The sequence below is a fragment of the Mytilus edulis genome, chromosome 9 (assembly GCF_963676685.1).
Source record: "Mytilus edulis chromosome 9, xbMytEdul2.2, whole genome shotgun sequence".
In the NCBI taxonomy this organism is placed as follows: domain Eukaryota; kingdom Metazoa; phylum Mollusca; class Bivalvia; order Mytilida; family Mytilidae; genus Mytilus; species Mytilus edulis.
The window spans coordinates 38,981,253-38,994,620 of NC_092352.1; the positions used below are offsets into that span (position 1 = coordinate 38,981,253).

General features: G+C 32.2%; 1 protein-coding gene across 1 annotated transcript in view; it reads left to right on the plus strand.

Annotated features, from left to right (window-relative positions):
• LOC139490312 (uncharacterized) overlaps positions 1-11,886 on the plus strand; it is a 37,133-nt gene extending 25,247 nt beyond the window's left edge. The window contains exons 2-5 of the mRNA XM_071277143.1: positions 7,448-7,497; positions 7,947-8,152; positions 10,895-11,035; positions 11,400-11,886. Of these exons, the coding sequence (XP_071133244.1) occupies positions 7,448-7,497; positions 7,947-8,152; positions 10,895-11,035; positions 11,400-11,546 (544 nt within the window). The 3' untranslated portion in view covers positions 11,547-11,886. The remainder of the gene's footprint in view (positions 1-7,447; positions 7,498-7,946; positions 8,153-10,894; positions 11,036-11,399) is intronic.
• Positions 11,887-13,368: the final 1,482 nt, after the last annotated feature.

Sequence of the window (13,368 nt, forward strand, 5' to 3'; positions counted from 1 at the left end):
TGTTATTGTCTTATTCTTTGTTAGCTGTTATTGGGCTTTTAGTTTTTTTGTTATCCGTTATTGCGATAATGTATTTTCTGTTAACTGTTATTGAAAATTGGAATGTTAGCATTTTTTTTATAGTCAATATTCGGTATAAATTGAAAATCATTGGACATTGGGGTCTACCACTACTAATATGTTTGTCCCGTATTCAGAGAAGGATTCCATTGACATATACCCATCACAGAAGTGAGGTCCAGGACAATTCAAGTATATCTTATGATTATCCTTTGTGATAAATTCCATTTTTTTTCTGAATGTGTATTTAGAATTATCTTAATTTTTTGTATGAGAATAATGTTCCTTGTTTTCCCTACGAACATATTAAATTAAAACAATTTTTTATATGACAAAAAGTAAAACATAGTGGCCAGGAATATCTGACAAGGATCTCAATTAAGGACTATAGGTCCTAACAACCACTTAACCTTTTATATAATATGGTACCGTAGACTCAGCTCTGTGATTCTATTCAAAGCAGAACCAAATGCATTGTACAATGAAAGTTCCAACCATGTACTTGCGTCCGAAGCTGCACACAACTCATTACAAACAAAGATTTATTTCGTTTCAAGCCATTGTTTCCCTACTAAACTATGTATTCTATTTACTAAAATTGAGAATGGAAATGGGGAATGTGCCCAAGAGACAACAACCTGACCATAGAAAAAAACAACAGCAGGAAGGTCACCAACAGGTCTTCAATGTAGCGAGAAATTCCCGCACCCGGAGGCGTCCTTCAACTGGCCCCTAAACAAATATATACTAGTTCAGTGATAATGAACGCCATACTAATTCCAAATTGTACACAAGAAACTAAAATTAAAATAATACAAGACTAACAAAGGCCAGAGGCTCCTGACTTGGGACAGGCGCAAAAATGCGGCGGGGTTAAACATGTTTGTGAGATCTCAACCCTCCCCCTATACCTCTAGCCAATGTAGAAAAGTAAACGCATAACAATACGCACATTAAAATTCAGTTCAAGAGAAGTCCGAGTCTGATGTCAGAAGATGTAACCAAAGAAAATAAACAAAATGACAATAATACATAAATAACAACAGACTACTAGCAGTTAACTGACATGCCAGCTCCAGACTTCAATTAAACTGACTAAAAGATTATGATTTCATCATATGAACATCAGGCACAATCCTTCCCGTTAGGTGTTTAGTATCATACCATCATAACATATATGAGAAGAACATAACCCGTGTCATGCCAACAACTGGTTTTTGAATAAATGTGTTTAGTTCCGATGCAAAGACCCTATAAGTGAATCAATATTAACGCCAAAATATGCAATCTTTAATGACCTGACAACAGTATCGTAACTATATCCCTTCTTAATAAGTCTATTCAAAGGTTTTGTTAGTTTTTGAGGTGAATACTGACACCTTTGTGCTTTATAAAGAATATTTCCATAAAAACTAGTACATTTGGTACATGTACAATCAAAAACCTGATAACAAAATGTTCAAATAAGGCCTTTGGTAAAGTAGAATAAATTGCTTTTGGAGTGTCAAAATTCGTTCGAAGTACTTGATAAATTGCATGCTTATAATTGGTGCTTTTGATTTTTCTACCCTATATACCACTTTGCCTCATAGTCTTATTAAGAAAAATTCACACACCTCATTAGATAGTCATTTAGAAAAAGTCAGAATATTCAAACTCTTTTAGGTCATTTTTTTTTATTAGCAACAAAGGGAGCTTCAGTCAATATATATAAACAATACACCAACGTTTCATGAGAACTGTTGAAAGGATTTTTGAGTTATTTTTGAAAACTAGAAAATACCACCCTTTTCTAATGAATAAAATCCCTGAACTCAATAACATAAAATCTAAAATTAATAAAAATCGAAAGGGAGTTTACAACAATATTTTTGTGTTAATGTCTGAAAACTGGAAAATCCCCCCTTTTTAATTAATAAAACCTGTTAACTCGGAAACGTAAAATCTAAAATTTATTAAAATTGAAAGTGACCTCATGTTAAAAGATATAAACAATTCACCAAAATTCCTTGCTTTGTGAAAGCATTTTTGAAATATTATCAGAAAACACCGATTTTATTGAATAAAAACCCATTACCCAGAAACTTAAAATCTAAAATTTATAAAAAAAAAAAAAAAAAAAAAAAAAGGAGCTTATGTCAATAGATATAAACAATTTTCCAAAGTTTAATGCAAATTGGTTAAAAAGTTTTTGAGTTAATGTCCGACATGTTGAGAACAGACGGACAACAGTATACCATAATACTTACCGTTAACGAGCGTATAAAAAATATTATAATATATTGAGTTGTAATTTAAACACATTCTAGATACATAAATTAATACTAAAAACATAGTCATAGAAAATGGAATGCATTACAAAGGATTATATCCGTAATAAGAAATACTGATTTGTCAAAGACCATATTGTTTTAATATTTCATTTACTGTTATCTGTTTTTGTCCATTTTAATTCCTTGTTATCTGTTATGAGCCAAATCAATTTGATGTTTTGCTGTTATTGGGACCCCCCTTGCCCCCCCCTCGTTGATGATGACATCCAACGCACTTTCCATATTGAACGGAATGCCATGACGATAGACACTTTTTTTATTATTATTCCTGCAAATTCCTTGAATATTCAGGTTTCATTGGATCTTCCGATGAATATTGAAACGTCTGACACTTTTGATGATACATGACAATCTAACAGGAACATTCAACACATTTGGACCTGTTCACCATGTAATCTGAAAAATAAACTAAAAACAGCAGCAATTTTGTTTATTAAAGGGAGGGAGGGTGGGTTGTGCAATCTTGTTGATAAATACTCGTGGAATGAAAATTTAGCGGGAGCACGTGTTTTTATATGACCAAAGTCCACGAGGCGTTCAAAGCATAGTCTTTCGTATGTTTAAATATATAGTTTTAATTCTTTAAATGGCAAAACGTAAATAATGGACTGACGTACATTTAAAACACAATAAACAACTTAATGTAATTTTAATGCAATAAATCAATTTAATTATTAGATCATTAAATTTTATTATTATTTGAGGACTCTGAGGAGGATTAGTTTTAACTGATGGGATCATCCTCTTGAAATAAAGATTATTTATTTATTTATTTATTTATTTATAATAAAATACAAGATAATAACCAAAAACGGCAGAATTTCCTTAGTTCCAATTCGGGGGCAGCAACCCAACAACAGGTTGTCCGGTTTGTCTGAAAATTTCAGGGCAGATAGATCTTGACTTGATAAACAATTTAACTCCCACCAGATTTGCTCTTATTGCTTTTGTTTCAGAGATATAAGCCAAAATCTACATTTTACCCCTATGTACTATTTTTAGCCATGGCGGCCATCATGGTCGGTTGGCAGGGTCATCGGCCACATTTTTCAAACAAGATACCCCAATGATAATTGTTGCCAGTTACAGGATTACTAAAATTTTAGAAAAATAGTTAAAAATTGACTATAAAGGGTAATAACTCCTTAAGGGGTCATTTGACAATTTTGGTTATGTTGACTTATTTGTAGATCTTACTTTGCTGAACATTATTGCTGTTTACAGTTTATCTCTATCTATAATAATATTCAGGATAATAACCAAAAACTGCAAAATTTCCTTAAAATTGCTAATTCGGGGCCCGCAAACCAACAACAGGTTGTTCAATAGATCTTCACCTGATAACAATTTAACCCTGTCAGATTTGCTCTAAATGCTTCGGTTCAGAGATATAAGCCAAAATCTACATTTTACCCCTACGTTCTATTTTTAGCCATGGCGGCCATCTTTATTGGTTGGCAGGGTCATTGGACACAGTTTTTAAACAAGACACCCCAATGATGAGTGTGGCCAAGTTTGGTTAAAATTGGCCTTGTAGTTTTAGAGAAGAAGATTTTTGTAAAGATAACTAGAATTTTAGAAAAACGGTTAAAAATTTCTCCTTCAGGGGTCAACTGACAATTTTGATCATGTTGACTTATTTGTAGATCTTACTTTGCTGAACATTATTGCTGTTTACAGTTTATCTCTTTCTATAATAATATTCAAGATAATAACCAAAAACTGCAAAATTTCCTTAAAATTACTAATTCGGGGGCAGGAACCCAACAACGGGTTGTCTAACATGTCTGGAAATTGCAGGGCAGATAGATCTTGACCTAATAAACAATTTTACTCCATGTCAGACCTGCTCTAAATGTTAAATTTGGCTAAGTAGTCTCAGAGAAGAAGATTTTTTGTAAAAGTTAACGACGACAGACGAGGGACGACGGACGACGGACGCCAGGTGATGAGAAAAGCTCACTTGGCCCTTCGGGCCAGCTGAGCTAAAAAGATAAATGTGTCGATAAGTATCTAGTTATTGGCTTATGGGCGAGAGGCAGACGTTATTTCATTACCTCCCTATATATTATATTGACGAACTTAAAATTACTATGTTGATTAATACAACTATGTTATTAGTGAAAGGTGGCTACAGTACTTATCTAATGTATTGATCAACCAATAGCTCAATCAACTGAGAGTTCATCACTGTTTCATCTGCTAATAAATTCAGAACAAAAAGAATAAAACATTCTTGGGCTGTCAAATAGATGTCGTGGATTAGAAGCGAGATTTCCCTTTTTCTTAATATCTTAATTCAAATTGCTTTATTAGTATTTCAAATGTTCTAACATAAAGTGGTTTATCTATGTTTGACTTACCTGCTGCTCAAAGGTATTCAGTCAGTCTTTCTTATAGGTTACATTAACATTACAATTCAATTTGAGTTCTAAAACAGAACACTTGAAAGAGTAGATGATTATACTTCTTATTAAAAGTCTTCTATCCATCAATATCAAAATTATTATAAAGAAATTGTTTATAAAAAAGAAATTGTAAAGATGTGTGTACTTTCCTAAAATTGAAATTTCAAAAATAATTTGCATCGATGTAGAGATATTTTCCATCCTTGAGCATTGAATATTAGCCAAGATTTTGAAAATGAAAATAGCCCTGTAAACCATTCATATTCAGTTTCAAAACATTTGTAACAAAAACCGATTAACGATCCTTTAGATGAGATCTAAGTTTAAACATAAAAACTCCCAAAAGTGATATATTAAAGTATTAGTTTTTCCGTATATTGTTATTAATTTGAAAGGTAGGCGTCGTTAACTATTAAGATTTTCAAACCAATCTGTTTCATGTATTTCTTTTTAAAATATCCTATATTTATAAGAATCAGACATAAGTTTGCATTAAAACGTGTCATATCCAGTAAAATATACATGGCATATCAAGCTGTTGTTTCCAGGGGGAGATAACCTAATACGTATTCCTCACTTTCACAAAACTTGCCTTTTCATATTCCTTTAAACTTTATGAAACGTAAAAAATGTCAAGTAACTAAAATTAATTTATTTTGCTTATTCTTCTTTTACATTACTTTTAAAATACTGCTAATTGGCAATATAAGGGGAAATATATTGAAGTAATCCTAAATCACTGACTGTTATCAAATGGCAATAACATCTATTTAAAAGAATAAAATTCGTGTATGCATTTTCTTCTTCATACTCAATTTAATAGTCTATATTTTTAAAAAGAATACATTGTATACATCATTTACTATTTATCTTTGACACCTACTTTTGAGAATAATTTAATATTATGTAAATCAAAAGTATTTTTGGTTAAAAAAATATTATTTTGAAGCTGTATAAAAGTGTCTGTTCCATAATGTATAACGCGAAATATTAACCATGGTCAAATGAGAGTGACATCTCAAAGGGGATGAGTTCAGTTAATAATCCCATAGTTGTGAAACTTGTTTAAAAATCCTATTATTTAATTTTTTGGGGGAGGGTGGTAAGTTATGGATATCTGTGACTTACCAGTATTCTAATTTGTTGACTTCTGAATTTAACTTTACGTAAACTTGAAACTTCATCTTTTTGAATAATTGAGATTTTGTTTTGTACATTTAAGAATATTTAGCAATGTTGAAAGACATGCAAAAAGATAAATGATAAAAAGACAGATTGTTTAGTGTCATAAATTTTTTAAAGGTTTTCCTCGCTTTTTATGCACAATCGGTGCAAATTCAGAACTCGCTGTATTTTTGTTACTCTAACAATGGCATTGAGTTCTTCCCGAATTTGGTATAGTTAAACTTCCAACTAGAACTAGAGCAGATATTGTTACAGGTATGAATTGATTGTCCATTTCCTTGTAGAAGATAAGAAAAGCCCAATTAACATCACGTATCCTTAAATCATTTTGTCCAACTTCCTTGTGGGAGATAAGAAAAGCTTATAAATACATATATGATACATCATAGAATATTGCAGTCTAATCTGAAATCATTTTGAAAATAATTGAGGTAGGAATGATATACATTATTTCTGAAAAACTAATATATATTAAGTAGATTTTCATCATCAGGTTAAAAATTAAGACTTTTTTGTTAATGTTAAACATATAATATATTTAGTTTTTTTTTGTCTTAACAAGCTTTCGAGAAAAATTCGCTATGTTTGAATTTTAATTATCACTACATACACAACATTTGGTAAAACGTTTTGAATAAAAAAATGCCGGGATTCATTTTTATGTTTTCCAAAAAGTTGAACGTTTGGTTTTTATTCATATTTTACCATGTTGACCTTTCCCTTGACTGAAAACATTTCTTTTTGTCTTTTAGAACATACTCAAATTGTTACCTTTCATAATATAATGTAAACATATCGTTTGTATGTATCTTTGTCTAAAAGGATATATAGCTATATTTTTCAACAGAAGCATGTTCTCAAATAGTTTATCCTTTTAATTAAGAATGAAAAATATGTTACTGTGAAATTAATTTTATTCATGGTGAACCAATTTCGTGGTTTTTGTTAATGACTTTATCCACGAATTTAAGTGTCCAACGAAATATAATACATGGAAAGATCCCTATGTAGGTTTTAGTACATGGATACAGGCATGCCATATAATCTAAATAATACATCGAATATCGGGAAATGCACTATGAACTACAAATGCAGGTATGATTATATCCATTTAATATTTTACAAAGCTACACTTTACGACTTTTCATCTTTTAATTTTCATAATCAACACCTTTGATGGTCTTTAATATGTTGATCACTCGATCTCTAGTTAATTATATCATCACTTCTGATAACGCGTGTGCAACAATTCAAATGTTTATTTTGCAATTTACTTCAATCGAAACAATTTGTAAGCATAGACGAATCTTTATCCGATTTGTTTTTTGTAGTTAACTACAATCCACGAATCTAATAACCCTAGATCATGTAACTTTGCTCTATCCACGAAAATTGATACTTACGAATCAAAATACTTTCACAGTATATTAATCTTTTTTGTTTTCTTTTTTCTTTAACTAGTTTATTTACATCCAATATGCAGCATTTGGCATTCATATTCTGTAGCGTTGGTAAGTATACGATTTACACAATATGTACACATTGAGATGAGAATGTAAACGGGAAATGTGTTTAGAGAACAACCCGATCAAAGAGCAGATAACAGTCCAAGCTTACGTCAACCAATGGGTCTTCAACACAGCGAGAAAATTCTGCATCCGGAGGCAGTCTTTAGTTAGCAAATAAACAATAAGGTATACAAGATCAGCGAAAAATGGATTGTACTTATCTAAATCGACATATAGCGTGTTATTAATTTTCGCCGGACGAGCTTTATTCACTTAATGATTTGCTAGTTACTTCATTTTTGCCAGGCATTGTCTATTGGTTGTTTATTCCTTTCGAACGATACGAGCACACAACAATTAATTCTGTAGTGTGATTTGTTAATGATGAAATAGAAAAAAAATCCTGGTTAATAAACAAAATATTCAATCACTACGTTCTACATTTTTTGCAGTTCTTTTAACAATAGAAACTGACGCGAAAGTACCAGTTGTCTGCCACAAAAAAACGTACACCGCATGGCATGGAGATGTGCATCACAGATTTGATGAAGTCTCTAAATACGACTGTTCTGCTTCTTCCTGTGGAGGCCAGTGTGTTGCACTAGTAAAATGCGCATGTGGAGCTCCGTATACAGGATTGTGGTCTCCTGGAAATAACGTAAATATTGAGTTTTGATTAGCATTAAATATAACAGGTAGTTTTTACACCCTCTAACCAACTCTTTCGTCCAGTGTCTACTTTTGGCTTTCAAATGCAATAGCTTCATATTCAATGGAGAAATCTATCTTCTTTTTTGCAGGATCTCAATATTGACGACTTCAAGTCTAAACCTCCTGATTGCACTTGTGTTCGTTCCCAAATTCACGTATAATCTGGCTGGCCACGTTATTACCGGTGATCTCAACATTGTTGATAACACTTCCCTAAGAAATATCCGAAATATCGTAAGCCAAAATCCATCAATTGGAAATACAACTTCAAAATTTTGATGGATTCAATGGAGGATTATGCCAAGCAATGGGCTAAGCGCGAGAAGGAAGACGTAGACACTCTTTCAGAATGGATTAAGGCAGTGAGGTCGTTGATACAAATCAGAATTAAGAAACTGAAAGGGTCTATCAATGCCCATGCTACGTCAATCTTTAAAGGCTCAATTGTCCAGACCACTTATCCTACCTCCATGACAAATATGTTGTTGTCCCTGCAGATAAAGCCCCAAACAACATCGTTTTTGTGTGTAAAACTCATTACATTTACTGCTTGATAAACGAATTAGGTATTGACAATTCACTTAAAAACTCAACATATACCCTCACGACACTTACCAAAGAGGAAGTCCTGGATAATCATAGGTCTGTTCTATGTTCCTTTGGAATTTCATCCAAAGATGAAGAACTGAATCTGTCATGAATGTATTGGATACCTAAACTACATAAGTGTCCTTACAAATAACGGTATATTGCTGGGTCTTCAAAGTGCTCCACGAAATCTCTTTTTCATTTATTAACATCTATTTTATCAGCAAACAAAGATGGGCTGCAAAGTTATGGTGAAACTACTTATTATAGAGGTGGCGTGAATCAGATGTGGATACTTAAAAATTCCAAAGATCTTTTAGAGTACATACAATCTAACTGTCTTTCATCTTGTAACAGTATTAAAACATTTGACTTTTCAACACTTTACACAAGTATTCCACATTCCAAACTAAAGGACTAATTGAAAAAGTTTGTATTTCTTTCTTTCATAAAAAAGAATGGCCAACGTAGATACAAGTATCTTGTCTAAGGGAAGGATAAATCCTACTGTGTAAAGGATCACTCTGATTCAAACAAAAAATTCTCTGAAACTGACATTATCAAGATGCTTGATTTCTTGATTGACAACATATTTGTTACGTTCAGAGAACGTGTTTTTCAACAGACTGTTGCCATTCTTATGGGAACAAATTATGCCCCTCTTCTTGTCGACTTGTTTCTTTATTATTATGAGGCTGACTTCATACATGAACTTCTTAGGAAGAAAGATTAGAAGTTAGCGATATACGTTTACTCTATTTTCCGCTATAAAGATGATGTTCTTTCACTAAATAATTCAAAATTTGGTGTCTATGTCATTGTGGAACGAATCTATCCCATCGAACTAGAGATAAATAATACTACAAATACAGTCTGTCTCATATCTTGAATTACATCTAGAAATTGACAATGAGGGTCGTTTGAAAACAAAACTTTACGACAAAACTACATTAAGGAACAATTTGACAATGATTGAATTTAGAAGTGTCAACCCTGTTATTATAACCCGTGTATATAGCAAAATCCGAAATACACCGTTTGGTGGTGCGCATGTCAGATGCGGAACGTACAGATAATGTAAGAGGTATAACAGCTAGGTGAATATGCTATTGATATTGGTATCGGATTCGAACCGGAACTTGTTAATTTTTGGCATTATTAATAATGTGGAAAACAAAGGGGTCTGGAGTAATTTTTAATCAACACCATTGTCCTATATTGGCTATATATAAAATTGAATTCTTTGATTTGTCGTTTTTACCCGATGACGGCTGAAAAATTGGACCTCGTTATTTAAGTAGTATATATTGATTGATTGTTGGTTGCTCAACGTCCATTGGCAAATATTTCATGCATATTCAGGACGAGAACAAGTTAACAATAAATACAATAGGTAGGTTGTTATAATAGAGAATGATGGTCTGGGAAATTTTGACTGCCACTGGAAAATGAGGGTATATTGGATAGAGACAGAAATTTTGCCTTGCAACAGGCCACCTACGGACCCCTCAAAGAGTTGTTGCAAGGTTTCTTAACGTGCAAAGAGCGTGGCACTCTCTTTACACGAGGCATCGGATTTAACGTCCCACTTCTGATCGGACGTGACTGCGAACTTGATACATCCCGCACAGCCAAACGGACGCCCCACTTCGGCAAGCGTTTTACTGCCGGTCGGGAGAAGACCAAGTGACCATATTTCTATACCTCAGTCAACCTTGGGGTGTTAAGTATTATAGATGCTAGCGATCAAATATTTATTTTTGAAACAGAAAAGTATTTATCATTAATATTATATTGAAGAAACTATTCAACTCGTGTTCAGTTTGTGTGGTCAGTGATGCTCCTCATTAAATTCATTGTTTTCTGAAGCTTTCATATTTTTTAAAAGCTTTGTCATAATCATGGTATTGTCTTTCCGATCACATTTTTTTATATATACACTTTGTTGTCCTGTAATCAAAGGAATATAGCATCAAAACAATTCAATTTTACACGCATTTCTTTCTTCATACTTGAACCTAATAGATGTTAACGAATAGTATTTCCTCTACCAGCATATAACATTGTATAACAATACCAATTTAATCTGACTTATTAAAAGGTGGCCGCATACTGTCAGCATGGTACAGGACATGTGTCAGCGGGGACTGCTATAGCAACATTTGAACATGGTACATACCATAACAGGTGGACAGATCATACGGCGGTATTCCTGAGATGCAGCGGACATGGCAAATTTCAAGTATGTTACTTATAGATGCAGCATTGATTTTTTTCTTTTTAATAGCAAATAAAAACAAATAGTTGCAACATTAACAAATAAAATGACATACCGTTAATTTGCAATATTTCTATATGTATCCACGTTGATGTATTCGTATAGTTTGGAAATGATCGTTATTTCCAAAACAAACATTTGATGTATATTCGTGTAGATATTAAACTAAATAAGACCAACAACAAGTCAAAAAAACACCACAAAGATATTTGTATCCACGTGTTACATAAACGGACAATTTTTGTAATGTTCCTAAAAAAAAACGACTTACATATCTTTATTTTTTAAAATATCGTTTAGTCCTCTTCAACAGTTTCCTTTTTTGTAGGTCATGGAACAGGCTTGTGAATTTAGTGCGAGGTTGGCTGAGTATTCGTCATTAAGTTCATATTACCATCGATTTAGTGTTATACTTACAGACCATGGAAATTTGAATCCAAGTCACCACTGTAGCAGAAAACATAGAAGTTGTTGAAAATATCACTAAATAGACACTAAATATCAATTAACATTTATGATTCGGGAAATGAAGTATAGCTTTAAACAAAATAAACTGATGAATGAAACTTCAACCGAACTGGTTTCCTTGTTAATTGCTGTATGAGAAAAGGACAATGCTTAGTGTGAGGGTATAATGGATAGATTTTTGATTGACGCGTAAAAATCTTATGAATTATATCATAAAGACAAAGTAATATAACCTGGCGACAAACATTTAATATGATTACTTTTTTGAAAGCATTTTCATAAAGGTTGTTTCGGGAATAAGCAGTATTTGGTTCAAGAAGGATACTTAAAACTAACTACAGAATCTTGAACTGGAAATAAATATTCATGTTACATAGATGTGTAATCCAATAGCAAAATGTTAAAATAAATAAAAACCATCGTTTATAAAACTCATGCGTCTTTACATAATCATTTGACTTCTGAATCAGTATTGTCTTTATATCTTTTGGTACAAATTGTTAGAGGTTACATATATTCTATTTCATTAGTTGATTGATTACAAGAATATTTTTTTTCTGATTGTTTGTTCTTGGTTTTATTACCTTGTTTCGATGTTTTTGTAATTATTCTATACAAACCACACACAATATATATGCAATAAAAATAATAATTAATAATTTGAGTTTCACCAAATAAACAGTTATTCGTGCTGTCATTCCTTGTTAAGATGATGAATTATAAATATAATTTTTCATTTGATTGCAAAAATTACAAACATGTATATGTTTTCTGCAAAATAAATACTATGGTATCATGCCTGGAGACTTACGTAACTATACAAGTTTGTCCATAGAAACCCCTCTTTAAATTCTTCATCTGTTTAAAGATCAAATTGAACTTTAATTATCTGATCTGGAGTGTATTGGTAACGAAATAGCTTATGTGATAAAAGTATATCATAAAAACATGATTTCTCTTAAATGAAAATTACAATTTATAAATTTGTTGCATCCGACGTGCTTTTCTGTACCCACATTAGGAATGTTTGAGAACCAGTGATAAAATTCAGAATTGAAATGGGGAATGTGTCAAAGAGATAACAACCCAGCCATAGAACAGACACCAACAGGTCTTCAATGAAGAGAGAAATTCGTGCACCCGGAGGCGTTCTTCAGCTGGCCCGATAACAAATATTTATACTAGTTCAGTGATAATGAACGCCATACTAAACTCCAAATTATACACAAGAAACTAAAATTTGAAATAATACAAGACTTAAACATGTTTATGAGATCTCAACCCTCCCCTTATACCTCTAGCCAATGTAGAAAAGTAAACGCATAACAATACGCATATTAAAATTCAGTTCAAAAGAAGTCCGAGTCTGATGTCCGAAGATGTAACAAAAGAACAAAATGACAATAATACATAACTGACGTGCCAGCTCTAGACTTCAATTAAACTGATTGAAAGATTATGTCTTCATCATATTAATAACAGGCACAATCCTTTCCGTAAGGGGTTTAGTATCATACCAGCATAACATATATGAGAAGAACATAACCCGTGTCATACCAACAACTGGTTTTTAAATAAATGTGTTTAGTTCAGATGCAAAGACCCCACAAGTGAATCAATATTTACGCCAAAATATGCAATCTTTAATAACCTGACAACAGTATCGTAACTATATCCCTTCTTAATAAGTCTATTGAAAGGTTTTGTTAGCTTCTGATGTAAATACTGACATTTTTGTGCTTTATAATGAATATTTTCATAAAAGATTGGATGTGAAATACCTGAACGTATAAGAAGACTGCATGTTGAGCTATATTTACGAATGATGT